Source organism: Alosa alosa, chromosome 1, assembly GCF_017589495.1.
Source record: "Alosa alosa isolate M-15738 ecotype Scorff River chromosome 1, AALO_Geno_1.1, whole genome shotgun sequence".
Taxonomy (NCBI): Eukaryota; Metazoa; Chordata; class Actinopteri; order Clupeiformes; family Clupeidae; genus Alosa; species Alosa alosa.
Genome location: NC_063189.1, coordinates 36,496,233 through 36,523,691, shown reverse-complemented (window position 1 = coordinate 36,523,691; position 27,459 = coordinate 36,496,233). Strand labels below are relative to the sequence as shown.

General features: G+C 44.8%; 2 protein-coding genes across 2 annotated transcripts in view; one reads left to right on the top strand and one right to left on the bottom strand.

Moving 5' to 3' along the window:
* Window positions 1-17,975, top strand: part of limch1a (LIM and calponin homology domains 1a) — a 55,278-nt gene extending 37,303 nt beyond the window's left edge. Inside the window, exons 14-36 of the mRNA XM_048251860.1 lie at window positions 266-853; window positions 1,323-1,673; window positions 2,139-2,363; window positions 3,211-3,249; window positions 4,763-4,880; window positions 5,397-5,554; window positions 5,953-6,264; window positions 6,352-6,602; window positions 6,713-7,062; window positions 7,251-7,593; window positions 7,907-8,028; window positions 8,189-8,309; window positions 8,612-8,668; window positions 9,466-9,491; window positions 9,857-9,970; window positions 10,741-10,833; window positions 11,593-11,798; window positions 12,875-12,993; window positions 13,349-13,466; window positions 13,830-13,910; window positions 14,479-14,587; window positions 14,690-14,792; window positions 14,893-17,975. Of these exons, the coding sequence (XP_048107817.1) occupies window positions 266-853; window positions 1,323-1,673; window positions 2,139-2,363; window positions 3,211-3,249; window positions 4,763-4,880; window positions 5,397-5,554; window positions 5,953-6,264; window positions 6,352-6,602; window positions 6,713-7,062; window positions 7,251-7,593; window positions 7,907-8,028; window positions 8,189-8,309; window positions 8,612-8,668; window positions 9,466-9,491; window positions 9,857-9,970; window positions 10,741-10,833; window positions 11,593-11,798; window positions 12,875-12,993; window positions 13,349-13,466; window positions 13,830-13,910; window positions 14,479-14,587; window positions 14,690-14,792; window positions 14,893-14,918 (4,030 nt within the window). The 3' untranslated portion in view covers window positions 14,919-17,975. The remainder of the gene's footprint in view (window positions 1-265; window positions 854-1,322; window positions 1,674-2,138; window positions 2,364-3,210; window positions 3,250-4,762; window positions 4,881-5,396; window positions 5,555-5,952; window positions 6,265-6,351; window positions 6,603-6,712; window positions 7,063-7,250; window positions 7,594-7,906; window positions 8,029-8,188; window positions 8,310-8,611; window positions 8,669-9,465; window positions 9,492-9,856; window positions 9,971-10,740; window positions 10,834-11,592; window positions 11,799-12,874; window positions 12,994-13,348; window positions 13,467-13,829; window positions 13,911-14,478; window positions 14,588-14,689; window positions 14,793-14,892) is intronic.
* Window positions 17,976-18,173: 198 nt separating this feature from the next.
* LOC125303106 (paired mesoderm homeobox protein 2B-like) lies at window positions 18,174-21,188 on the bottom strand. Its single transcript, XM_048256638.1, has 3 exons — window positions 20,490-21,188; window positions 19,680-19,867; window positions 18,174-19,348 (listed from the first exon to the last, which is right to left on the bottom strand). Exons 1-3 carry the CDS (start codon window positions 20,728-20,730, stop codon window positions 18,932-18,934), a joined length of 846 nt encoding a protein of 281 aa, XP_048112595.1. The 5' UTR covers window positions 20,731-21,188; the 3' UTR covers window positions 18,174-18,931.
* Between the last annotated feature and the right edge of the window lie 6,271 nt (window positions 21,189-27,459).

Here is a 27,459-nt window from a genome sequence, read left to right as displayed (position 1 = left end):
AACTGCCCTGCGGCCCGACCCCTGGACTGACCTGACGGCTAGTCTCTTTAACTGCCCTGCAGCCTCTGGCTGCTTCTGCTTGTGCCCCCAAATCACACTCATCAAGCATGAGGCAACTGATCCCGAGTCAGTGACAGTGTGCCTGCAAAAAAGATGTTGCCTTGATGGTTTTTCATCAGCTGATTCTAGTGACGTGATGGAACTCTGTGTACTTGTGTTGGTTGGAGTGCTCATTGATGGCTGTTTGTCTTAGTGACTGACTCAGTAGCGTGTGCCTGTGGCTATTGATGGCCACTGTGAGGGCGCGCATTGTGGTGCTCTGTGTGGGGGTTTGTCTGGAGTGTGTCAATAGCTCTGTTATCCTCTGTTGTATTTCACATTGTCTCACTCTCTTCATTTTACACTGTTCCTGGATGCCTTTTATTTGTAGCCCTGAAATTCCCAGTGCCCCCACGTCAGCCTCGAGCACACATGTGCATGTGCGTGACATCAGCCGACCTTTGACCTCGGCCGAACATGAGGAGCTGGACGAGTTGCTGACGCAGTATGGCCGAAGGGTCCCAGAGGAACCAGAAGAGGGACAAGAGGAAGAGGAGGAGAGACAGCCTGACGTGAGGAAGGACGACATGTTGGCCCGCAGAACGGCCGCGCATCAGAAGTCCAGCGTCCAGGCCCACAACCGCTTCCTCCCCATGCCAGGCGGCTCCAAGGCCCAGCCACCGAGAGAGAGCACCCAGAACGGACACGCCCAACGCAGGGTGGTGGGCACGGCGGGGAACCGCCCCTGGACGGAGGCAGTGACGGAGTACTCAGAGTGGAACATTAAGACTGCCAGGAACTGGATAGGACAGAGGTGGGACGGAACAAGCCTTTGTTGTTGTTGTTGTTGTTGTTGGTGTTGTTGTTGGTGTTGTTTGTGAATGCCAGATGGACTGATGCTGTGCCGGTCTCCAACTAACACATGTGGTAGTGGTGCTGGTGTGAGCTAACCCTGGCCCTCAGGCTGAACATGTTTTGGTGGGGTGTGCCACAGGAAGGAAAACAGCTTTGGTCCTTTGATCCTGTTTTGCATAACAAATGCCGGCTCCCGTGTGCTGTGTGTGGAGGGAAATGAAGGCAAATGACTCCAAACTGTGTGCATGGGAAAGTGCTAGAATTTATTTTGGATAAACTGGATAAACTGCTTTCTGTATAGATAGTGTCTTGGCATGACGTTTGAGCCTTTGCAGTGTGTGTGTGTGTGTGTGTGTGAGTGAGAGAGAGTTCACCGCCGTCTGTGTGTATGTTCCTCCTGGAATGTAAACATGATGCCTCCCTAACAGAACAGAGACTCAGAAACAAGAGCCCAAGGTGTCTTCACCACCGGTCACCACGGAGATGCAAAAGGACCTTTATGCCGCCTCATCTGTTGGCGCAGCTGCCCACAGACAGGGCAGCGTGGACAGAGCGCGTGGCGACGACTGGGACGAAGAATATGACGATGACGGTCCACTGCCAGACCCGGAGAAGGACGACATGCTCGCACGGAGGACAGGATCATACCAAAAGGCTGTAGGGGGGACAGGGCAACCTTTTCTCCCTGTTCCAGGCACAGCCAGGTATAAAGGCACCCCTGCTGCTGGTTTCGGCCAGTCCCAGCTGAAGTCCAAAGAGAGAGAGAAGCCCAAGGACAGGTCAGAAGAGGCACGAGGCTCGTGCATTTGAAAGTGTGCCGTGCGGTGTATAAATCACTGTGGCCTGTGTGCCACAAATGCACTCCTGACTAACCTGTGTGTCTTGCTGTGTTATTTTGTCCAGAGCCTACTAATGAGATCTGGACGACTGACATGTATTCTTTTCTACCATCACACACACACTTAGAACACAAGCCATTCACTGTGTTCCCATACACAACTGTGCCTTGTGGTGATGTGCACTTATGTTTGATGTCTTTGCCAGATAACACTTTTTTCACCTTGCTTATCGGGATTTGCCTTGTCACTGTGTTGCTGATGGCTCTGCTATGTGTCCATTCTGATGTTTATCTGTGCATTGTGAACACATGTCTTCCGTTGACCACTGCCTTTACCCACTCATCACAACCCCCACATCCTCCTTCCCCTCGCTTTTTGTAACCATGGTAACTCTCTCGGCTTCAGCTTAAGCGCTGTGGCCTCTCCCGCCAGAGATGTTGCCAGGAAGTGCCCTCAGATGACGGACAGGGAGGAGGCGGGCTCTGCAGAGGCTTTGGGACCTCTGTGGGAAGCAGCTGGGGCAGACGAGCCTAAAAGTGCCCCAACTGCCCCCGGCCCTGCACCCCAGCAGGGCAACACTGCCCCCCAAAGACGACCCTCCTGGCTGGAGGACGATGACCTACCCCCAATGTGAGACGCCCTCCCGACTCCCTCCTTCTCCGCCATCCGACTCCCTGCAGAGTCAGGGGCGGCCATTTCAGTGTCTTTAGTCTGACGTTAGTCTATCGACCCGAGTGTGTTTTAATCTGTCCCCGCCTAGGTGGCTCTGAGAGTCCCGTGCTAACATGGCCTCCTCGTGTCTAATGCTCACTATCTGAGCCTAGATGAGTGGCAGGCTATTGCATGAGATTAGAGAATGGAGTGAAATTAGGTCTTTATGGATTGCTTACAGTGATGGGCACACTTTAACTGTTTAGCTAACATAAGCTGACATGTGTGCTGTTACAAAACTAATGGAAAATATTTGCATGGTAAAATTATATGTATCCTTATGATAATGTAAGTCATTCTGTGGAACATGATGTCAGATGTATTTTTCGCACAGTCTTTAGCATGTGTCTAACCCCCTGAAAGTATTTCCTCTCTGTTAGCACGTTATGTGAAATACGCAGAGCATGCACTGATCCAAAGAGGCTTTTCTCATCTTTAAAACCTCCCATGTGATTGCTTTACCAGCGGTGATGAAAGTCCTCGTATATATAAAGGCAGCAGGGTCATGAAAGAAAGCATGCAGACCTTGAGTTCACCTCCAACCTGTTTTCTTAAGTGGAGAATAACAGTGCAGTCATTTTGGTATACAGTGCATGCTTTCCCATCTGACTCAAGGAACGTTTCATGTACATAAACAGATCTTTTGTCCAATACTCACTACTTCTCTCTATTTTTGTCTCAATTTGTCTTTTCTTTCCTATTTATGTTTGTTTGTTTGTTTGTTTGTTTATTGACGATTTTCTGTCTATGTTTTTGATGTTTTTAGATTCAGCCACAGAGCTGCTAGTGCAGCTGATGAGCCAGAGTAAGTCTTTTCTTCCGGAACGTTCCGTCTCCTTCCCTCCGCCTGAGTTTGTCTTCTGTTGGACTAAGCCACTGCATGTCTAAAGACACGCAGTGTTGCAGCAGCACACTGCCCCCCACACACACACACACACACACACACACACACACACACACACACACACACACACACTCCTGTCATCACACAGATAGTGTCTGCACCTGTACTACGGTCTTCATTCTCTGGACACTCACTGACCCTCCCATACAGCTCCACCCATGTGACGGACATCTACTCTACTGCTTACCCATAAATGCATGTCTACCTCATGACATAATCACACACACACACACACACACACACACACACACACACACACACACACACGCATGTTCTCTGGTCCACTTATGACTGCTGCAGTGAAATTATGTTTGCCGTGTGTGAAAGTGTCTCTCTTTCATAACAACTAAAAACCAGTAACACACAATGCATGTCCTTCTGCCAGAGTGAAAACCGACTGCTCAAAGAGATCATCTCTCAGCACTCTCTCTCTCTCTCTCTCTCTCTCTTTCTTTCTCTCTGTCCTTAGTGGACTCTGTTTTTGTGTACCCCATCTTATCCAGTAGCAGGGTTGGCACAGGAAAAGAACAGCCCATGTTAAGGCTCTCCATCTCCCTGTTGTTCTTTGCCCTTCCCTGGTTCTCATTACAGAACTCATATAGCCAGCTGTTTGTCTTGGGCCTGTGGTGGACTCACCCACGATCAACCTACTGGGTTTTTGTAACCGGGCCATTGTTGACTTTGGGTCCATCTGAACTGCACTTTGGCTGTGTCCAAAACCACAGAGTGAGGGTCAGGGCCACCGCTGCTATGCTGAAATAGTGTGGTGGGATTGGTGTAGTTACACAGCAATCTCTTATGACCCATAATGTTTGCGTTCTATGTTAAAAACTCAGAGCAGAATCTACTGAAAGACACTTTCTCATGTCTATGTCCTCCCAGTGTCCATATCAGTGGTCACAGCTCTCCAGTGAGAGTGATAGATATTAATTGTGTATTGTTTTGATTGTGGCAATGATACTTATTCAGCCTTTGGCCTGTGATTTAGAAAAGCCCATCACAGCATGCAGGACTGCCTCATCAGGAAATACGCATCTTTGTTTTTTTTTTTGCATGCTTCCAGTTTGTTTGTCTTTCAGCCAGAATTTGTTTGAACAATTTTAACCCTAGTTATGTTCATTCACAGCCTAACACTCACCATTCATACTGTGCCCTCAGGAATGGTCGTGTGTGTTAACCTCTTTTTTTCCACGTAATCTTCTGAAACAATGCTGGGCACTTCTGTTTATCTCAGTGAGACCACTGTTGTGCATGCAAGCTGAGCTTCCAGAAATGACCAGCACTTTACCTTTCTGAACAATCAACTTGATTGCAGCAGTGATGTTTTTGTATCACTGTTGAGTTATTTTTTCCCAATTGGAGAGTAATATGTCTTCCTGTGACCACTTCCTGTTTCCTGTTTTGCTGTTTGTAGGAGCATGAGCATGTTTGACATGCGCTGTGAGGAGGAGGCCATCCTGCAGCCGCACAGCCAGTCGCGCCACGAGGACCTGCACAACCAGTACAACAAGGAGGACGACCAGTGGCAGGATGTGAGTCACGGGGCCAGGGGAAGGGGTCTGCCGAGCCGCCGGACAGACAGACGGAGCGCTTCCAGCTGCGTCCTTTAGCCTAACGTGACCCCGGCCCTTAGAACTGAGTTCACAACATCCACTTGGTTAGAACGGTTTGTTCATGGGGAGAGCTGTGGCACAGCTGGCTACAGAGCCCAATGCCATGTTCTCCCACTTGCTTCCTGTCACTGTCCCATCCAAATAATGGCAAAAAGCCCAACAAATATACTTAAAAAAGGTTTATTCATTTGCAACTAACTGTGTTTGACACAGTATGGCTGTGATGGTGTCTGACTTGTGTCTGTCTCATGACAAGGCCCCTCAAAAAGGGTGAGTTGAGGGGAACAAATTGAGTAATTGAGATGGCTTGAGCGATTTCAACATGTTTAAGTGCTTAGGAGTAAAACATTTTCTTTTATCCTTATGAGACACACTCACTTATCCTCTGCCTTGGAGGCCTTATGGTGACTTATGAATGACCTCTGCCCTGACCAGGACCTGGCCCGTTGGAAGAACCGGAGGCGAAGTGCATCTCAGGACCTCATCAAGAAGGAGAACGAGAGGAAGATGATGGAGAAGATGATGAAGGAGGAGCAAGCATCTGCACTTCGGAGGAAGAGTATCAAGACCTACAAGGAGATTGTGGAAGAGAAGTGAGAAATTATTGTTTGTGCACATTACCTCGCCATAATCAAAGATAGATAGATTAACTTTATTATTCATCCTCAAAGGTGAATTAGTTTGCTACCATGGACAACATACAGTAACAGGACAGCAACAAGACAGTGACAAGTAAAGTATAGTGTGCAACATAAATCATAAAACATACAACAATGACGAGTACAGTATAATCTACAACGTACACTTTAACATAAAACATACAACATTAGTAAAAAAACACATGAGCACCTTCTTTCCCATTTGGGGCAGATGCACTCTGTGTGTGTCCTGCACTGTGGAGCATGAGGAGCATCCGTGGTGGTCATCCGTGGTGGTCATCCGTGTCTCACTGTCTCTCTCTCCTCTCTGTGTTCTCTATGTTGCGCTCTAGGGAGCGTCGTGAGCAGGAGCTGCACGAGGCCTACGACAGGGCCCGCACCCCTGAGGAGAAAGCGGCCGTGCTGCAGCGCTACGCCCTGCGCTTCACCATCAGTGACGCCATCCTGGAGCGTCTGCAGATCCCGCAGCCGCCCGAGAAAGAAGCCCCCCAGCTCCCCTCCACTGCCACAACCACCACGGCAACCACCACGGCAACCACCACGGCTCCCGCCTCCGACACCACCATCACGCCCACCGCCACCGCCGCCGCTAGCCAGCCCAAGCAGCCTCAGCCACCTCCCTCTCAGCCAAATTCACTCTCCCGGCACGAGGCTGCCGTGGAAGAAGGCCCCCAAACCTAAAGTGCCCTGCGCAGCAGCGAACACGGGGCGATGAGCCCTCCCTTTCCCAGCCCAGAGCGGACCCTGTCCCAGACTGATGCATACCGCACCCCTCCCGGCAACCACCACGGCAACCACCACGGCAACCACCACGGCAACCACCACGGCAACCACCACGGCAACCACCACGGCAACCACCACGGCAACCACCACGGCAACCACCACGGCAACCACCACGGCAACCACCACGGCAACCACCACGGCAACCACCACGGCAACCACCACGGCAACCACCACGGCAACCACCACGGCAACCACCACGGCAACCATTAATGCACCACACGGCAACTCAATTAATGGCTCCCGGCCCGACACCAACCACCACGCAACCACCACGGCTCCCTCGGCCCGTTTACCGGGCCTTACCGCCACCACGCCACCGCCACCACGCCGCCACCGCCACCCCACCCCAGCCGGCCACCCCACCCCAGCCACGGTCGCCCCCAGCCGCTAGCCAGCCCAAGCAGCCTCAGCCACCTCCCTCTCCAGCCAAATTCACTCCCGGCACGAAGGCTGCCGTGGAAGACGCCCCCAAACCTAAAGTGCCCTCGCAACAGCAGACACGGACGATGAGCCCTCCCTTTCAGCCCCAGAGCCGGACCCTGTCCCCGGAGCAGTCGCCCACCCGCACCCCTCCCGCTCTGTCCAAGCCCGTGCCTCTGTTCACGCCCAAGCCTTACAGCCAGCCAAGGCCCAACCAGAGTGGACACAAGCCAGTCAAGGTAAGGCCTGACTTGTTTCAGTGGTGTAGAACCTGAAACAATTGATGGTAAAGCTATCTAAATTGTCCTCCTAAATCATTACAACTTCATTGCACAAATCCATGTCCTTATTTGTGTGTGTGTGTGTGTGTGTGTGTGTGTGTGTGTGTGTGTGTTTGTGTGTTTGTGTCGGCGGTGCATCCCTGTAGGCTGATGGGCTGATACGCATCAATGGAGAAATCAACGAAGATAAAAAGGAGATCACCAGGCTGAGCTCTCCACCGCCTCCGCTGCCTCCTACACCCTCAGCCAATCAGGACGCGGCTGGGACCACACAGGGAGGAGCCGCCGCGCCCCCCATGTCTCCCCAGACGTGCACCAAACCCCCCCAGGAGGAACGTCAGCCCAGATCCCCGCAGAGGGACACCACCAAGGGGGAGGAGGAGGAGGAGGAGGAGGAGGAGCGGGCGGCTCCCACATCTCCTTCATCTCAGGAGACGAGCCGAGGTGGAGAGCAGGCATCTGCTGACGTCACCCAGTCTCCACTTAGAGGTGAGCACCGCTCCGCTCCCACTCTGTGGAGCCTTCTAGATGTTTCTGCTCAGCCTCGCACTGGCAGACTCATCGCAGCCCTGTTATGGAGTGCCATCTAGTGGACATTGCTAGAATGGCAGATGCTCAGTAGCATATTGAATCATGCTTTGTTTTTAAATGGCCCTTGAATAATGGTCTTATGGGACCTCCTATAATTGTATGGAATTTATTCCAGATGTTTTTTCCAAGACAAACCATCAGAGGTTGCTGTCCAGTAAAGCGATTCAGAAGTACTGTGTGTTGGTATAAGGGTTGAATGTTGTTGTTGCAGTGTCCGAACAGAAGGACCTCGCTGCTGGAGGGAAGCGGAATTGTGTTGTCAAAACGACCATCGTGACAGAACTCACACAGACACAGGTCATCGATGAAGCAGATGCAACCACTAGAACATGGGTGGGTCAAACCATTAATTTGCTATTTACCAGCAATTGAGGTGTAGTCATCGATATCTGTTTTGGTTGTCCTGTTCTCTGTCTGATTCATGGACCGATATACAGTATAGTGAGGTGTAAAGCCTACAGTTTGTGACTGATATGCTGATGTGTGTCTACAGATGAACAGCTCTGTGAGTTCTGCTCAGTCCCCTGAGGACCTGTCAGTTTCCTCCTCCGAGTACAGCAGAACTGATTCAGCACAGACCAGCACCCTGACCTCATCTTCCACCACATTGCCAGGTATTAAAACTACATTACCCACAATGCACCTCTCACCACTCGTAACGTAAGGCAACCAGCTCAGCACTGGAGAAACATCAGTCGATGCTGTAGTTATGCAACAAAATGAATTCTTTTTTATTTTTGCTGTTAGGTTTCTGTTTTTTTATTTCTGTCGATCTCTTGCTCATAGATCTTTTACTTTCTTTCTTCCTTCCTTCCTCTCTGTCTGTCTGTTCCTCTATCACTCTTCCCCTGTGTGTGTATTTGGGGGGGTGTGCTTTGATGGGGGGCCACTGGGGGGTGCTGTGGTTGATGTGTAGATTCATCACACTCGTCTGGTAGCTCTAGGTTGCGCTGGGAGTTCTTCGCGACGCCAGGTAAAGCTGCAATGTGATTGGCCAAGATAGGAAACCAACCAATCCCGTTCCCCACCTCTATGTACTGCTTCTGTACAAGGTGGCCCGTGTCGTTGCCGCGCCCCTTGTCTAGCCACTCCTCTGTCTCTGTTCTTGGTGTTCCTGCTTCGACTCTTCTCATTGCTGTGGACTTAAAGCCCAAATCTGCTGGCTACCTAAACCTGCTGAGGTCATGACATGTACAGTAGTGCAAACCTCCATTTGGTCCCATTCGTGATATATTTTGAACATTTTGACCTCAACAGGTTTCCGTAGTCATGCCATATACAGAAATGGCCTTGTGGAATGGATTTGTGGAAGCACTCATTTAGATCTCTGTCCCATTTGCGTCCTCTTGACGGCATTCTCTGTTGCTTTTGTCTAGTTGTCTCTCGTGTATAGTTTATGGTATTGTACATAATGAATCCGTTTTTGAATGTGAAATATCTTTCTCTCTCTCTTTTTCTCTTGCGTGCTTCCTCGCTCTCTCCCTCTCTCTCTCTCTCTCACAATCTCTCTCTTTCTGTCTCTCCCTCTGTCTCTCCCTCTCTTTCCCTCCCTCCCTTCTTCTCTCACTCCATGTTTGTCTCTGTCGCTCTCTTTCATTTATATCCCTCTCAATGTCATTGGTTGTCTAGTGCTAGGAGGCTGCCGTAGCCATATAAGAGGGCTGTGTTTGAGTAATATCCGTGTGCCTGTGTGTGGACGAGATATAGAAACAGAGAGAGGAAAGGTCAACTCTGCTGACTGATTTGTGTTTTGTTTTGGGTTTTTTCCAGAGGGCCTTGAGAACCCCATGGAGTGTGTAAGTACTCCTGTATACATCCTTCGTTCTTCTCCATAGCACCACCTCAAGTCTCTTTTCTGTTCATTTCTGTTCCCTTACACCTGCAGTCTGTCTGCATTCTCACTGTTGTTCTTGAACAAATCCTTACCCTTCTATTTCCTCTGGAGTCCAAGTACTTTTGTCACAAACAACCTGTTCTATCAATTTCCTTTCCTCTTTTTCCTTGTGTATGTATGTGTGTGTTTGTGGGTGTGGGTGGGAGGGTTGGTGTGTTTGTGTGTGTGTGTGTTTGTGTGTGTGTGTGTGTGTGTGTGTGTGTGTGTGTGTGTGTTTGCCTCCTCTTGTATCTTTGTGTGTGTGGTTATGTGTGGTATGTATGTCAGATTGAGACCCCTATCTTGAATCTGGCTAAGAGGGTTGACCATTGGACATGGGATCCCAATGAGGAGCGCAAACGTCAAGAAAGATGGCAACAAGAGCAGGAGCGCTTGCTGAAGGTATATTAGTGAGCTACAGGCCCATTGTCTCAGCACAGGTGCACAAACACACTATAGGCACCGTTACCTGCTACATATTCACCATGGTCAGCTGCTTGTGTCATATCATGAGAGGCACATCAGAGGCCTGTCCACTAAGACCTGTTCTGCAGTGTGTCATGCTATGGGGATAGAAAACACAGTAGAGCTATATGCCCATTCCATTAGTCTGTCATAGCTGTGATTATATAGCATGATTCTAGGCACAGTGGTTTGGTGTAGCCATTCCAGTGCTGAAGCTGACCAGCTTGTGATCTATGTTTGTGGTGGTCAGTGTGTGCTTATGAGGGGCCTGCCTGTGTGTCTGTCCTCCGCCTGTGTGCTGTCTGGACTTTGGTGCCTCCTTGTGGCCTGCCTCACCTCATGTCCCTATGCTTTCCCCAGATGCTTCTCTCTCTTATATGCATACTGTTTCTGTTTCTCTCTCTCTCTCTCTCTCTCTCTCTCTCTCTCTCTGTCTGTCTGTCTGTCTGTCTGTCTGTCTGTCTCTCTTTCTCTCCCTCTCTCCCTCATATATGCTCGCTCTCTCTCTCTCTCTGTTTCTCTCTCTCTCTCTCTCTCTCTCTCTCTGTCTGTCTGTCTGTCTGTCTGTCTGTCTCTCTTTCTCTCCCTCTCTCCCTCATATATGCTCGCTCTCTCTCTCTCTCTGTTTCTCTCTCTGACCCCTCCCTGCCTGACGGCCTGTGTGTGTGTGTGTGTGTGTGTGTGTGTGTGTGTGTGTACGGTTGCAGGAGAAGTACCAGCGTGAGCAGGAGAAGCTGAAGCAGGAGTGGGAGAGAGCCCAGCGGGAGGTGGAGGAGGAGGAGAGGAGGCACCATGAGGAGGTGAGAAGAGAAAGGAAGAGAAGGCCTCTCTGTCCCCCATTGCTGCCCCTTCCCTCTGCCACTCCCTCCCCAAACACACTCAAGACTGCACCACCAACCAATATCTGTTGATTAATGCTGTGGGTTTTGTGTATTGTGTAATATATCTTTTTCTAATGCTGTGTTTATGTACATATCCTTTTTTCTATGATTATTTTAACCTATTTTAATTGGTATGTAACATGACTTTGATCTAGAATTGTTCTTTAAATAAAATGTATTATTATTATTATTATTATTATTATTATTATTATTATTATTATTATTATTATTATTATTAGCAGCAGCAGTGCTGTGGTCGCTGGTCCCAGCACAGTTCCAGTACCCCCTGGGGGAGGGAAGGGTTTTTTTCCCAGTTGGCCTAGTTCAAATGTCTCCAATGATGCACAAACACGGTATTCAGCAAAGCAGAGTTAGACCAACGTGTTTAGTTGAAGCTGAATCAGTTTTGCCATTAAGAGGAACCTTTGTGTAACTGATGCATATACTCTGTTTTTTAATTTTCCAAATGGCCCTTTAGTAGTGAATAGAATGACAAGTCTATGACAGGAGCTATTTGTCTAGCATCCCCTCACAGTCATAGTCTCTGCTTGCCCTCTCCATATATGCACTGTTTGGTTTCTGTCTGTCACCCTTACTTTCAAAAATTGAGTTTGTTTTGACATGGTTGTTGGACATTTCTGTTTGTCATTTTCCCCCACCTACTTCCTTTCCCAACAGGAGAGACGCATCCTTGAGGAGACTATGACCCCGTTGACATCTCGTTCTGGCAGCGGAGGGTTGACCAGTCCAGTGTCCTCCCCGCAACGCACGCAGGACAGCATCGTCCTGTCACTGTCGGAGCTGGACAGGAAACTGACCCAAGACAAGCAGACAGAAAGCGGAGGACACACAAGCACTCACAATGGAGTGGCACACACACAGAGGTCAGTAGCAAGACAAAACCACACACACAGAGGTCAGTAGCAAGACAAAACCACACACACAGAGGTCAGTAGCAAGACAAACCACACACACAGAGGTCAGTAGCAAGACAAATCACACAGGGGTCAGTAGCAAGACAAACCACACAGGGGTCAGTAGCAAGACAAACCACACATACAGGTCGTGGATGTAGTCATCCATACTAAGTAGGTTTTAATAGGTTAATATTTGACAGTGACTAAGTGTGTGTGTGTGTGTGTGTGTGTGTGTGTGTGTGTGTGTGTGTGTGTGTGTGTGTGTGTGTGTGTGTGTGTGTGTGTGTGTGTGTGTGTGTGTGTTATTTAAACACCCTTCTTTATTTGTGTTAGAACTCTTTAAGCAATATGGCACAAGTAAGAGTGCCATTGGTTATGGGTATCACCACAACTGTGATTCGACAGTTTGGCAGTTCTACTACCAACTAATCAAGTTTAAAGACATCAAATTGTGTTTCTATAATTTGTTGTCTTTTTTTTGTTCATTCATCCTCTGCCCAAATAATAGTTCCAATCTCAGTCTTGGGGTGTCCTGTTTACAAGCAATAAAACATACCACTCGTTAACCAAGCTCAGTGAGAGAGACTATGCAGTCATTTGTAGACCTATACTTGCTTGTCTAGACATCACATGCTAAACTGAACAGTCACTCCATTTGATCCATTTACTCCATTTTGTCACTCAGTAACTGTCAAGTGTGATGTTATGAAATCACTGTTCTCTCCCTTTGAACGAATGGAACATTCCCATTGGATAATTCCATGCAAATGTGATCACTAGCAGTGAAGAGCATGAGTAGGGATGTCCTGAGATATCGCCACTAATTGAATGCCAGTCTTGTCCAATACATTAATAAATAAAATATATATATATAATATGTAAGTGTATAATAATTATTTTAGAATGTAATGTGTAGACTGGATCTTACTGGTGTAATCATATGTGCTGCTTGACTTTGGAAGTTTAAGTATAAGGACATATTCCAGAAAGTAAAAGACTGATACTATATGTGATATCTCTCTCATATTGTTCTTTTTTCACAGTCCTACCCTCCATAGCCCAGCTCTGACAGGGTCACCTACACCAGTGCAACAGAATGGGAAGGTCCCCTCTCCTATTGACAACAGCGAGTCAGCCACCCCACAGCTGCAGTTCATACAGGGTGATTTGATTAGACTTATGCACATATACATACACATGTGTCTGCAATTGGTCACTTTGGATGAAGGCGTCAGCTAAATGCACTAATAATATTAGTAATAATAATAGATAGATAGATAGATAGATAGATAGATAGATAGATAGATAGATAGATACTTTATTGATCCCCAAGGGGAAATTCAAGAAATAATAATAATAAAAGTAGATATGCAAACACAAGACACAATCTGTTATAAGCACACTCAATATCCTCATATACACACATTCTTATATACCAATATAATACCACTGTGGTGTCCTTCATTCATGTGTGCCTGGAGACGAAGATGCATTTACCGTCCGGTGTGTCCAAACAGATGGCTCATGGAGAAGCTCGCCCGCGGACAGGAAGCCGCAGAGTGACGAATGGAAGAAGACTTCCTCTCTGGACCGCAACTTCAGTCCTCCACAAAACTACCCTGCCGCGATGAGAAGGTGTGTGTGCGCGTGTGTGCGCGTGCGTGTGTGTGTACACATGCATGTCGTTTGAATAACGTATGTATTGATAAATTGTGATAGCATTGCATAGCAAAATGAGGTAACCAATTGCATCCACTAGCCTATTTTTTGTTGAAAACAAATATTTTTCCAGTTTTGCATTGTAAAAGCATGTGTGTGTATGGACTTTATGAGTGATGAATACCGTACACACATTCACGTATGCTTGCCCAGAGATTGTGTCTGCTGAGGCTGTGATGATGGCTGTGTTTGAGTGTGTGTGGGCTGTGATGATGGCTGTGTTTGAGTGTGTATAATTGTGGGCTGCTGTTGAATGTTGCACTGGCTTGTCGCCTCCAGGTCAGGGTCCTATGAGAACGTTTTAGGGTCATCCACACCATCTCCAACATCACCCGACACCCAACCACCCTCCCCAAGCAGGTATGGCACACACACACATGCGCAACCACATGCGCACACACACACACACTCGCGCACACACACACACACTCACACACACACACACACACACACACACACACACACACACTCACACACACACACACACACACACACACACACACACACACACACACACACACACACACACACACACACACACACACACGCACATAAGCACTAAGGAGACAGATAAAGCTCATCACTCATACAGGTTGGTAGATATAGAACTGCAAAGACAGAACACCCACTTCCAGTGACATGACTACACTACCATACAGGTAGCAGTGCCTGGTCTGAACCCTGTCATGGTGGAGGTTGGTCTGTTGGTCATGCTGAAGAGCATTTTGGCGGCTCAGTGATGTGTGTGTGTCACGAAGAGTTCCGGAGAAAAACATTCCAGAACCAGAACATGGGCACCTGCAAAGGGGTGTTGTCTGTGTACTTGATGATCCATTTCCACTGCATACATTTCAACGTTTGCTTTTGTTGTTATTGTTTTTGTTGCTATTGTTTTTGTTGTTATTGTTTTTGTTGTCATGGCCTGCAGATCTGTGAGTGGAAAGAAGCTGTGTTCAAGCTGTGCTCAGCCCCTGGGGAAGGGCGCGGCCATGATTATCGAGACGCTGGGACTGTACTTTCACATACAGTGCTTCAAGGTATGTTAGAGAAAGGGGCCGCATATTGGACCGGATGCTTGTTTTGTTGATGCCAAAGAGTCTGCGCAGCCCGTTTACGCTCCATGTGTTTGTTTCCTACAGTGTGGAATGTGTAAAGGGCTTCTAGGCGACACCAGCACGGGGACAGACGTCAGGATTCGTAATGGCCTCCTCAATTGCCAAGAGTGCTACATCAAATCACGTGGTGAGCAATCCAACACACACGCAAGTAGGCGCACATGCGATATAATACATTAACAAAACAGGACACTAAACCGTAAGTGTTGTCTTTGTGCCCCCCCCAGCTGCTGGTCAGCCTACCACGCTGTGAGCTGCAGTGGACCTGAATGACACCCGTAGACACACCAACACAGAACAGAACAGAACAGAGTCTCTGACAATCTCCACTGAAGCAACCTGCAATGAGCGGAGTAATTTTAACACAACATCTCAGATTAACTGATATACTGATAAGGAGGGTTTAAAGCTCCCCCACGTTACACGTTTCTCTCTTTCTTTACATCAAGTCTACTCAGTTTTCAGATACGATAACATCTCTTTATTTTTGTACTTGTAAAATAACTTCCCCCTCCTACACTCTGCTTGACCTACATAACACAATAATAAGTGCACTGTAGGACGTCAATAAGATAAATAGTCATTTAACCTGAGTTACACAACGCTGGATATTTCGATATAAGTAGTTTTTAAAGGCTGTGGGGTCACATGGTCGGAAAGCTAGATTTCCTCCTGATTGAAATTTCTATACAAAAAAGGCCTCCTAAGATCACATGCTCACTTTGCACCTTGATATATTAGTATTATTAGTATTTTTTTATCCGAGGCATAAGTGAGAGTCTGTCGGTCTGAAGCACACCTTACCGTCTTTAAATAGTAACTATCTCTCTGTATACAGAATCCTGTCAGAAAGTCTATAGTAGCCTATCTATCTATGCTTTTTAAATAGGATCATGTCTGGTGTCGCTGCAGTTTAACATGTATGATGCCTTAATCATTCACAACGTTGCTGAGCTGCCGAGCTTGGTGGCTGCAAAGTATTTTCTTGCATGAATTAACCTTCTGATTGATTTAAGTAGAGTCTACTTTTTTTTTCTTCTGAACTGGTGTGTTTTTTTTCTTTAGATTGTGTACATGTTTTTTTCCCTTTTGCTAATTGAAATTTCATTTGCTTGAGATGTAAGAAATGGAGCACACATGACCAACGTATGAGGCGAAAAAACAATGTTATCAGGCGAGAGGCATGTAACATGTACCCATACTGCGCCATTGTTGGTTGTGTGCATGCAAAACCTTCCCATTTCATTTTGCTGCATTGTTTTTGATTGAACAGTTCTCAAGTATTTGCGTATTGCCCGTTGTTACTCACAGCACTGTAAAGCCGAACAGTCAAACTAACTTAATTTATTTGAGTAAACTAATAACTTTAAAATGTTTAATTTACTACATCAGTTTAAGGTTAATCAAATGTGTGATTTGAGTACCAGTAACTCAAGTATTTAGATTTAAGGTGACTTCACTGTACATAAAACTACGCAGCATTCTGCAAACATATCTTGCATTTCCCACAACTGAATAATGAACAGTAGCAGATAATAGTACATTGACTCGCCGTCAGCAGGGGAGACGTAGATGTGCAACACAGTGGACAATAAAGCCTGAAACGGTGTGACAGCCAAGGCTATGCTAATCGATGCTACTTGACTAACTAATCGGGTGAACAATGAGAGCACTGGATCATTCTGTAAAGAATCAAGTTGGTCTCTTGAGATTTTTCAAGGCACTTCCAACAATGGTTACTACCATACATTTGCCAGTATTCAACAACATTTAACTGCATCTATCCACCTGCACATGTCAAAGTTCACTATAAAGACAAAACCCATGTCCATTGTGGCATCAGTATTTTAGTGAAGCCAATACTGTCAAATGCACACCCTGACAACTATATTTACCAAACTATATTTACCAAAGGATCATGAGAATAAATTCCTCAGAATGACTTACACTCTTACACAATTGAGTCTGAGTTATATTTACATAAATATTTTGTTTAGGTTGACTGTGAGTGTTACTGTGACCTACCTATGGTGGGAATGAAGCATACATGTCAAAGCACAACCTGAAGACACAGTCCCTAAATTGTATTGATATTTCCGTGCAACTAGAAAAAAAACATTTAAAAAAAACAATTGAAAATAAGTAAGTCAGTTTTATGATGTTAATGTTATTGCAAAAGATCATGATTACGTAACACTCAAAACAGCTAAGTTGCTTAACTTTGTATTTTTGAGTTAGAAAAAAAATATTCATGAGTTATTATTCATTATTCATTATTTCGAGTTAGTTTGACTGCTTGGGTTTACTGTGAGTAATGTTTTTAACTTTATGCGAATGCATGGTTGATGCAAATCATATATCCTTATTTAAGTTTAGAAATACATTTTATTCAAACAGTTCATTAGCTTCCCCTTGTGTACCTAATGCTCTCGCTTTCCGTTCTTACTGTACGGGGTGATTTTGCATCAACGTATGTGCCTTATTAACGAAGGTGGTTGCACAATTTATGAGAAGTTTGATTCCATAGATTCCATGAAAATCCCAAAGATCATCTCAGTAACGTGAAATACAACGAGATGGTGTGGATGCCTAACTTAAATCCGAATGTCAAACACGATCGCCTATCAGAGAGTAACAATTCAAACCAAACCAACCGATGGAGTACGTAGCCTACTTGGAAATACACTCTTTCTAAGTTCCGACTAATTATCTCTGTTAAGGCATGTGGTTTTCTAGGAGGACAAATGCACAGAGCACAATGGATTTCTACAATGTAAATCTTCTATGAAACTGTTATTATAGAACATTAGCTAATTTCACAAAACCTCATGTCTACATTTTCCTGCGTTTTCTGTGAATATTTTTTGTGAAACTTGAAACATATCCTTTAAGCGACCCTGCACAGATAGACATCTTTCTGCAAGGTTTGAATGATATTAACTATGTTACTAGTTTATTCCCATTTTTGGTAATTGACTGTCCTATCTAACCGCAATGTAAACCGTCTGTTGCACTTCTGCAAAGCTTTGTCCCATTTCAATAGCGTTGCTGTCATTGCTTTTCCCTTTTTATGCAGTATTGTTTCCGTTTCCGTTTTGCTTTGTTAAGCATTTAGATAAGGAACGATTTAAACTGGATTAAAATGCAATAAAGTGGAGGTGGACTGGTGCAGAATCGTGTAATATGTTTAAGCTCTGTATTTATTGTAATCGATTAAAAAAAAATCTAAACTGAAACGAATTAGAAGGAACTGCTATGCAATGGCTTTTATAGCAAGTGTATGTTTGTACAATAAAACATTGTAAATGCACTTATTGACCATTGTGTGTAATTGGTGTGTTTGCATGAGTGTGCACCCGAATTAGAAATCTCATTTTGACGCGTCTGGATCTGTCCTTGGTGCTGAAAAACGACCGATGTGGTGGTACTTTATGTAATAAACATTGTATTTGGTATGTGAAATAATGGATACTATGGTATTCACAATACAAAACAATCACCTCGCTGCCAGAATTGTTCTATGTATCGCTTTATTAGCAAGGCATGGGCACGCTATACCAAAACTGTTATGCACATATAAATAGTCCACTTTTCTTTTTAAACACTCGAGTTGGATTTAGGTCTGTTGATGTTCATTCTATATCTAAAACGCAATAAAAAAACATGTCCTATCATTTCACCTTTAAATAAAACACCATATTAATAAATAAATATTACAAATAAATATACTTTTAAACTGTAGATTAATATTGAAAACCCATAATCGCAATCACCCCTTTCTACACATTAGTTGTATAGGGTTGAGGGTAGGTAGGCTTATATGCAGGTTGCACTGCATTTTGGTAAACATGCCCAGATACTAGACTTAAAAATCCGAGCACAATATTGAAGCCCATTTGAAATACATTATACGGCTTGGGTGTATCAGTCTTGCAGTAAAAATGGACACAGCTCAAAATCTGACTAGTTAAAAACAGTTCTATCTCACATTAGGCACAACAGCTAAGGCGACACATGGAGAATACTGCAGGGTATACTTTACCCTCAAAAGAAAAGTGCTGGGAACTTCATGTTCAGCACACACACATTGTGTGCGCCCGAGAGATCTATAGCCTATCGTCTCTAGAAAATTACTAATAAACACATCTGTCCATGCGTAAAGTAAATGATCCGCAAATCCTTGTAGATGTTCTTCGTTTCGCATGAAATGTGTGTTACCTCAAGTGTTTTCTCCTGGACGCTCTCCACAGGTCAAATGTGGTATCATCAGAACATCTTTACCATTCCTGCCTTGTTGCCGTTTTGTCTTTGCAAGGAAGAGAGAACGTTGGCGAACGGTCCACCCAGAGAGTCCGGCAAATTTGAGATTCCACTTGCAGGCGACGCCCATCCAGGACTGGACGTGGTGCCTACGAGGTTTCCACTTGGCGACGTCTTGACAGACTCCATATGTCCGGTGCCTGTTGCTACCCCCGGGGAAGGGCTGAGTCCACCACAGGTGGAAGTTGGATTTGGGTTTGACCCAGGCCCTCCTGTGCTATCCGGATCGGTGACTTTAGATTCTTTGTTGTCTTCCTCGCGTGAGTCTGGTTTCTTTCCAGAGGATCCGTTTTTTGCGGCAGATACAGCAGCAACTGCGCGCTCTTGCTTGCGAAATTTTGCACGCCTGTTTTGGAACCAAACCTGGGGGAAATGAATGAAACTTAACATTGTAGATAGTATTATTATTATTATTATTATTAGTGGTGGTAGTAGTAGCAGCAGTAACTGATAGCCAATTACTAGTAGTATTTAATAACAATAGTAGTAGTAGTAATAATAATAATAATAATAATAATAATAATAATAATAATAATAATTGCCTAATAATAATAATAATAATTGCCTAATACAAATTCATAATTGTTTTTAGACATTTGCGTTAAAGTGGCGGAAGAGATCCGTCAATTTAAAATATTTATTAACATTAGACCTAGATGGACGTTGACTTGGATAAAATATGGTGATAGGCTACCTGCACACGCGCTTCAGTCAGGTCTATTTTAAGAGCAAGTTCCTCGCGTGTATAGATGTCTGGGTAGTGCGTCTCAGCGAAAACGCGCTCCAGTTCTTTCAGTTGTGCGCTGGTGAAGGTGGTTCTTATGCGCCTCTGTTTCCGCTTCTCATTCAAACCGCCATGGTCCGTGAACAGCTTATATGGAACTGTAAAAGAAAAACATTTCGTAACAGCGAAGAGTAAAAGGGTCGTTTGAAAATGTAAATCTGGGTAATGACATCCTGATAACTTATTTTATTGTAGGCCTACAGACCTAACGCCAAACCAATTATTGCAAAATATAGAACAATGCAGATTTAATGCAAAGTAGAAGTAAGTAAAATACTGTCTACTTCTGGAGCTACTTCGGTAAGATATGGGTAGGCCTACATAAGTTCTCAGCGACACAGCTAAACTTGTCTGGCAATATCTGGTCGCCCTTATCTTGCGACTTCAGTACAGTTCCGTAATCAACTTTAGTCTTCGTTTATTGAATTATTTCCCAAGCTTACGTCTCATCGCAAAGTAAATAAATTATGCCAATCATTTTGGCAGTTTGAGGTAATTTTGTTGGCTGTTGAGGGTGTGACAGGGATAGTGTAACCGCATAACCCAATTACCGCGCGCCTGCAATCGCTTCTAACGCGATAAATACTTTCATTTGTTTAAGCAAATTTCGTTTCGGTAAATACTAAACACAATTCCATTTCCAAATGCAATAAAGTCCCCTGTACTATATAACCAACAGCATTTGTCGGCTGTGTCACAGTCAGCAGAACCTCTTATTACCTGCAGAGTACGCGCTGCTTTGGTGGTCTCGTAGGGGGCCTAGGCTGCAGGTGCCGGGTGTCAGTGAGGGACATCCGGCCGTTGGCCCGAAGGTAGTCCGGATGGGGTTATATTGAAATCCACTGGCTTGGCTGCAGGAACTGAAGTCTGCATAAGCTGATGCGAGACTGGAAGTGTCCATTCCAGCCATGCAAGACTCGTAAGCAGATGAGTTCAGGTAAGAATATTCCATCTTATACATTGGAAATCACGCGGTGAAATGAAAATGCTGCTTGGAGATGCTGTTGCGTGAAAAACAACTTCTTTATGCACACAAGTGATGTAAAAGCAGAGGGTCCACTGACGGTGCGCTCGTGTTGCTGCCTCTTCTTGACTGTGCTGAGGTAAGGTAGTTCAGGCTAGTTTTATGAAAGGACCTTCGCGCGCAACACCTTGCACTCCGGTCTCCAGAGCATACAAGTAAGCGCTCTAAGGACTTGGATAGTCTAATACCGCCAGGCGGTGGGTCTCGAAGCTCGCGATTTTTTTTACATGACAATAACTCATCAGTGCATTGGGGCCCTTGCAGTCGCGAGGGGGACCCGCGTCGCACGCCCAACCTCCTCCATCATCGATTCCCTCGCGCATCTCTAATTAGACTTTAATACCGCGCCCTCCATTACCGAAGAAGTCTCCCTGTCTCCCTTTCCGTGCTCTCCTCTATCCCCACTCACTTCTCTCACGGTCGCTTTCCTCTCTTCCATCTCTGCGCCCCCTAATTCAATCAAAGCACTTATAAATAATGAGAGTTGGGTGACGATTCTCCCTGATCAAATTTCGCGCGAGCTTTTAAGCCTTTTAACTCATCATTCAGCCGTGGTGCAATTTTTACCTGCCTCCCTCTCCTACCCTCCTCACCGGCTCCAGGGTTAAAGGGGGCGAGGGAGTCGTTCCTCGGCTAGAGATCAATTTGACCACAAAATACACCATGTTGAGTTTGTAACGTCCAATTTACCACACAGCAACAGTATAGCAGAAACAGCGACTGCAATGATGCATCTTAACAGATTATTCATGGATATATAGATGTTGGATTTTAGCCTATTTAATCACCCGCTTAGTTTTTAAAAGCTAAGCTTGTTAAACGTAGGCCTATTTCAGGCGTACGTGCATAGCCTAGACCTACTGTTAAGGGTAGACTACAGGTTCATTGTCAGGCCTATCACATCGTGTTGAATAATGGCAGCACCAAATATCAGTTAGGCCTACTCTTGGTTTGAGCCTATCGAAGTGTGTGTGCCTAAAAACTAGACTGATAGTCTGAGCCCACTGCCCTTACTAATTCCTCACAACAATTTCCCTACAGGTAGCCCCCCATAGGCCTAGCCTACAACCCTTGTACAAAAACATCAGTTTGTCTTATCAAAAATTGTATACTGAAGGCTTCAGCACTTAAGTTTGGTATCATTGTAGTAGCTATAGACATTTTCGAAAATATCCTAACGAACTCGGTGTTTGTTTGTTTGTTTTACTGTAGGCTGTGCCATAAGTGTGTGCTCCCTGTAGCCAATAGCCTACGCCACACACTGACATATCAATCGTCGAACAAAGTGGTTTACATACTCTCATCTTGGAAACATGATTTTGAAAAGACCCTGTAAGCAATTTCAAAGACTAGACTGCTCTTTGACTGAGTGACCATAATGTGGTATGGTTTCGATGTCCCCCAAGAAGTAGTTTGGGCCAGTGTTTGAAGAAGAGCGCGGAAACAGAATGAGCAGATGTAAAGACATCTGGTCCTCGTGGATACTGAAGGAAAATCAAATTAACTTCTACTTTCTATTCCTCTGAGGGTAGAAACAGCCAGACTAAATCCAAAAGAGCAATTCACACGTATCCATCTAAATATCCATAGTATAAGAGCTTTGACAATATAGCCTAATGGCTTAAAAGTTATGTTACACACACACACACATCTCTCTCCTCTCTGTGTGTGTGTGTGTGTGTGTGTTTATAAGATTAGCTTGCAATCAGTAGCACAATAATGCACGTATCCTAAGGAATTTCGGCTATATTTAGATCCTCGATTTATTTCAGAATTGTAGCATGGCCTAATGTAGGCTATTCGATTTATAGACCAAGGCAACTCTTTAAATTCCACCCTTACTGCATTGTTCCATTGTATTACACACTATGTATGGTTAAAATATGAAATATCAGAGGACTAGTTTAAAAAGTATACTGATGTTAACTGGTTTGGCCAGACTATTTGGTTAGCTATGCTGTCTGGCCTGTAGGCTGTCTATTCATAGGCCTACTACAACAGATCCTGGACACTGTTATAATTTTGCATTGACTTTAATAAGATACAGTCCCATTTATCAGTTAGCAAATTAGATTTTTGGCCGATTAGGCTACTGGTGGCAGTGTCAGGGTCACAACCCTACCCAAGTTATTTCAATACAGCAGTTTAGCCCGAGGGCAGTTTTCTTCGACGTGCCCCGCTGGCACGTGTCCCAAACCCTGTGGAAAAGGTCGCAAGCAAACCAGAGCTAACAGGTCGCCACCTAAAATGTGCATTGTTAGCCGAAAAGCTTGTTTCGTCCCGGTGTAGTTTTCGAAAGCGGAAAAAAGACCTGCATTCACATTAGTGATCAGAGATGATTGAGTGGATCCTGTTGTTAATGACCACGTGCCTTTGTGCTTTTATGCACCAAGAGCTTCATGTCGTGTTTTTCAAAGGCAGTCATAAATGCCAAATGGCATTAATCATAAACTTCACAAGACAGCTGTCATTGTAAAGCTTACGAACAATACCATTACGATATTGCATTACGGCAATAAAGACATCTGCCTATGTAAATATTCCCCTTTCATGATGCTACTATTATGCAAAAGAGTAATAAAAATGATGGCCAGGGCTTATAACTCAAAAACAAAAAGGGCTTTACTATGCTATTTTTACTACGTGTAAAGCCTAATAGCCTACAGTTATTGTAAAGTAGCCTATCTGAACAGTAGTTAATAAATCAGCAGACAAATATGAAAATAAAAAAAGTATAGTTTCTCCATAAAATAGCAGGCTAATAATAACAAGTATGAATAGTAACAACATCAACAATAACAACATAATGTCTATCATCTCAGTATTTCAGTGTATTCTAAAGTGATAGATTAATCAGTTTTATGTTGCACAGTGCAAAGAAAGGTTCCACCTATATGACTTTCTTGTACATTAAAATGGGAAATCCCATGAAGCTACATGATGTAGGCTGTATGGAGCTGCGGCTGTGTTCTCAGTCCTGTCACTCTTGCTGGATCTGGGGCAGGATTGGCTGATGGGATCGCTGGCTGGATAGATGTCACTGGATGGTTGTGCTGACCTTTGCTGTAAGACCCCAGGCAGACACACACTGCAAACTCTCACATTAATTTTCCAGGATTGAATGTGGCATTTCTCCAGATAACTTGATTTTCAGATGGGTGCACCTGGTCCCGTTGTACCCTCTAGAGACAAACCTCCTCTCCTCCTTCTCCCTCTCCCTGTTCCCAGCCCTCGCTCTCTCTCTCTCTCTCTCTCTCCCTCTCTCTGCCTCCCTGCCTCTGGTCATTAGGCGTCCACACAGAGGAGTGCCAGCCATTAGCTCAAAGCTAATTGAATTAGGACTGATGTAAAGAGGAAGCAAATGCAGGCTGGAGAAAAGGGGGCGAAACGGGAGGTGGTGGGGGAGGATCTGAGAATGGATTAAGTGGAGACAAAATGTGTGCTCTTGCAGCGTGGCGTTTCCTTGTTTTCTTTTTGTTTCTGGTGTGTGTGTGTGTGTCTGTGAATGTGCAGAAGAGAAAATGAGTGTGTAAAGAGAGAGAGAGAGAGAGATGTGAATGTTTGCAATATAGCTCTTCTGCTGCATCTCCACATCATACATGCAACATCACTCCGCATTTCCATCCTAGTATTAAGACCCCTGAAGCCCCCTGCTCGTGCCCACCAGCCACTGAGCCCCAGGTCCATGCAGGTCCACTTCTCCTGACCCACCACCAGCCTTGGCCCTGGCTCTGACCCCCACCTACCCCTCCACCATAACCCAGTCGGAGAGCATTCAGGCTGGGTGTCACTGGGAGATTGATGGGCTAGGGAGTGGAGAGTGCGGAGGAGCAGGTGGTGGAAGGAGCAGACATGCTGCCTCCTGATGGCTGGAGAGGGAGCCTAACTCAATAAGCAAAGACTCCGGCTGGTTGGCAGCCATTTGGCCACTTACAGCTCTGAGTGCCTCACCCACTGCACTGTGGAGACTCCGTGGTCACCAGTGCCAGTTTACAAAGGTGTATTTAAATGTATTTATTTATCTATTTTAGAAGGACATTTAAGTTATATGTCTGTGGTTATGTGGTCTTGTTGTTGTCTTGTTGAATGTTCAGCCTGAGAATTGGTGTGTTTGTTGTTAATAATGTATAGGAATGATGTATAATGTATATAGGCTATGTTTATATGTTTGGGAATACTGTATGTTTCCTGATTCCATTATGATCTGAGGACAAGGTTCAAGGGTTTTCCAGATAATGTCATGTTGTTTTTCTTTTCTTTTACTTTTTATTTTGATATCATAACAAATTACTCTACAGCACAAGACTCCCCACACCTGTGGTCACCTGGATGACTGCCCTGCATTGTGCACTCTGTCTTGCTTTAAGATTGGAAGTCACTAAAAAAGGAATGAAAATTACGATGTTTTCTAGGCCTATTGAGCAAAACCCAATATCAGCTTCCCAAATTCAGTTGTCATCTGTAGAAAGAAAATAACTGTAGAGAGAAAGAATGAGGCAACTTCAGACTCCCAGCATGATAATACTGTTAGGAGATGTGTGATGCAATCTCAGATAGCAATAACATGAAATTTAATGAAGCTAGTACTTTGGCCTTTGCAGTCTACACCTAATACTTTTGATTTTCTGATGCAACTCTCTGAAATGATATATAAATAACAGATTAGGACCCAGCAACATGCTGACTCAAGGGGACATTTCCATTTGTTGACAAAAGGACAAGCTGGCAAGGGGGCATACTATTTGATTTTAGAACCGTGGTATCTCTATCGTAATCCTCAGTGAAAGGCAAAATCCTACAAGTTCAAGGACAGGAGAAAATGGCGAACATAAAATTGTCAAAATAAAACAATCAATGAAAGATTAATAAACTAAAGCAAAGGCAGTATTCACCGTGTCTGTGTTTGTGTGTTGGGGGTGGCTGGTGGTGGTGGTGTGGGGAGGGATGGGGTACATAAAATAATAATAATATCCCTGAAACCTGATGGATAAACTATATTCCATGCGCTCATGATGGCTGATCCGGGGCCCTGAGGTTAAGTAGTCTGGAGTCAAAGACGGCCATACATCCACCATGGCATAAGGGCTGCAGCACGGATAATCCAATCAGTGCTGGGAATTCAATTAGTGCGGGCCCAGGGCCCGCTGCGCCATGGACAGGCCGACCGGAACGACGCCCGCTTGGTGCTCGGCAAGTCCGCATAGACCAGTGCATCGCCGCTGCATTTCGGGCATATTAGGACAGACAGATGGGAATAGAAGTATGAAAATTCAACAGACAAGCTTTGCTTTGTCTGTTGTTTCAAACAAAAAGCCATATCTAGTTAAATGATGGCAATCACAAATAAAACCACAATCTCAGTTTAAGAAATATAAACTCAATTCAATTTATGTTCTTGCTGTCCTGTGGTGAAGGATTCAGTCTAAATACAGAACAATGACCTAGACTACTGTGCCTCTTTTCTCAGAAGTCATAAAATTCAAACACAAAATCTGGAAGAGCATAGTCCTCTTCTTCCCGAAAGGTTACAAATTCAGTATTCCTAACGTCACAGTATAGGCATATTAACGATGATACAGACTTCGCTCCACGGTACTGCAAGCGAGACTATTGGTGATTAAAAAACCCCACAAATGTCTTGAAGGAAGAGTGGATAATATTTACACTTACCATTAACTCTTATTTCACATAGACTATTCAACGAGAAAGTTACTACGTTTTTACTGTGTTGGCCTATGTTATTGTAGACAGATTGATAACTTTCAGACTAAAGGAAAGAATCACTGGAACACACTGATGTTTGAATTGCTTATTTTAATTTAGAAAGGTGCAGAGAATTACTAAAGTTTCGATGCGGTTACAATCTTCAAGAGTAACTGATTAAATTGTTCTTGACATTTAAGATGTTGCATATTTGATTTAATACTCAAGAAAATTCATGTAAAAATTCCAGTCGTATAAGCTACGGAGCTCCCCCTTTCACTCCAACTTTACTTCACAATACTAGCACCTGCTGCCCAGACACGCAGGGTGAGAGCGCATGCGTTTTCCATGCCTTGCTAGACCTTCGCGCTGTCTGGAAATTGCCTTCACACTGGCACCCGCTGAGCTAGACGGGTGACGATTTATCAAAGAATGGAGCAAGGGCTAATCCATAATTACATATTCATAAGTGCAATGAGGATAACTGCCACAATTAACACTACAATAAATGTAATAACCAAAGCACAGTACTTCTTGAGACCTTTTGAACTCATCATATAATGTAGCCATGCATCAGATTCTCCAGGCATTTCCAAAAATCCATTAATCTAGCTTTCATATGCACAGTTATTAGGCTATAGGCCGATAATCTTCCCAGTTGCGCGCCGCGTAATTAAAAAATGAAGGCCACCGAGTATGGAGACCACGGGCCGTACAGGGCGTCAAAATACTCCAGCCAGAATATGCTGCTATTTCAACACACCCAGACAAACCACGCTGACGCACCCCATGTTGCATGCTATAATTGATGTGTGCAATAGCTGATGTGTGCAAAGTGTCAGGGCAAATCTGTCAATCATTTATTATAGGACGTTGTGGCATAGGCTATCGTCAAACGTGACATGAAAATCCCTTCTCTGTAAAAATATTTCAGGTAGATTAGTTATGGTAATATGTCTTGAG

Bases quoted from the DNA above. Each gene is read 5' to 3' on its own strand.
- LOC125303106 (XM_048256638.1), bottom strand. From the start codon at position 20,730: ATGTATAAGATGGAATATTCTTACCTGAACTCATCTGCTTACGAGTCT. The intron at 19,868-20,489 runs GTAATAAGAGGT...TTTCTTTTACAG, and splicing joins AAGCAGCGCGTACTCTGCAG to TTCCATATAAGCTGTTCACG. The intron at 19,349-19,679 runs GTAGCCTATCAC...CATTTCCCCCAG, and splicing joins TGACTGAAGCGCGTGTGCAG to GTTTGGTTCCAAAACAGGCG.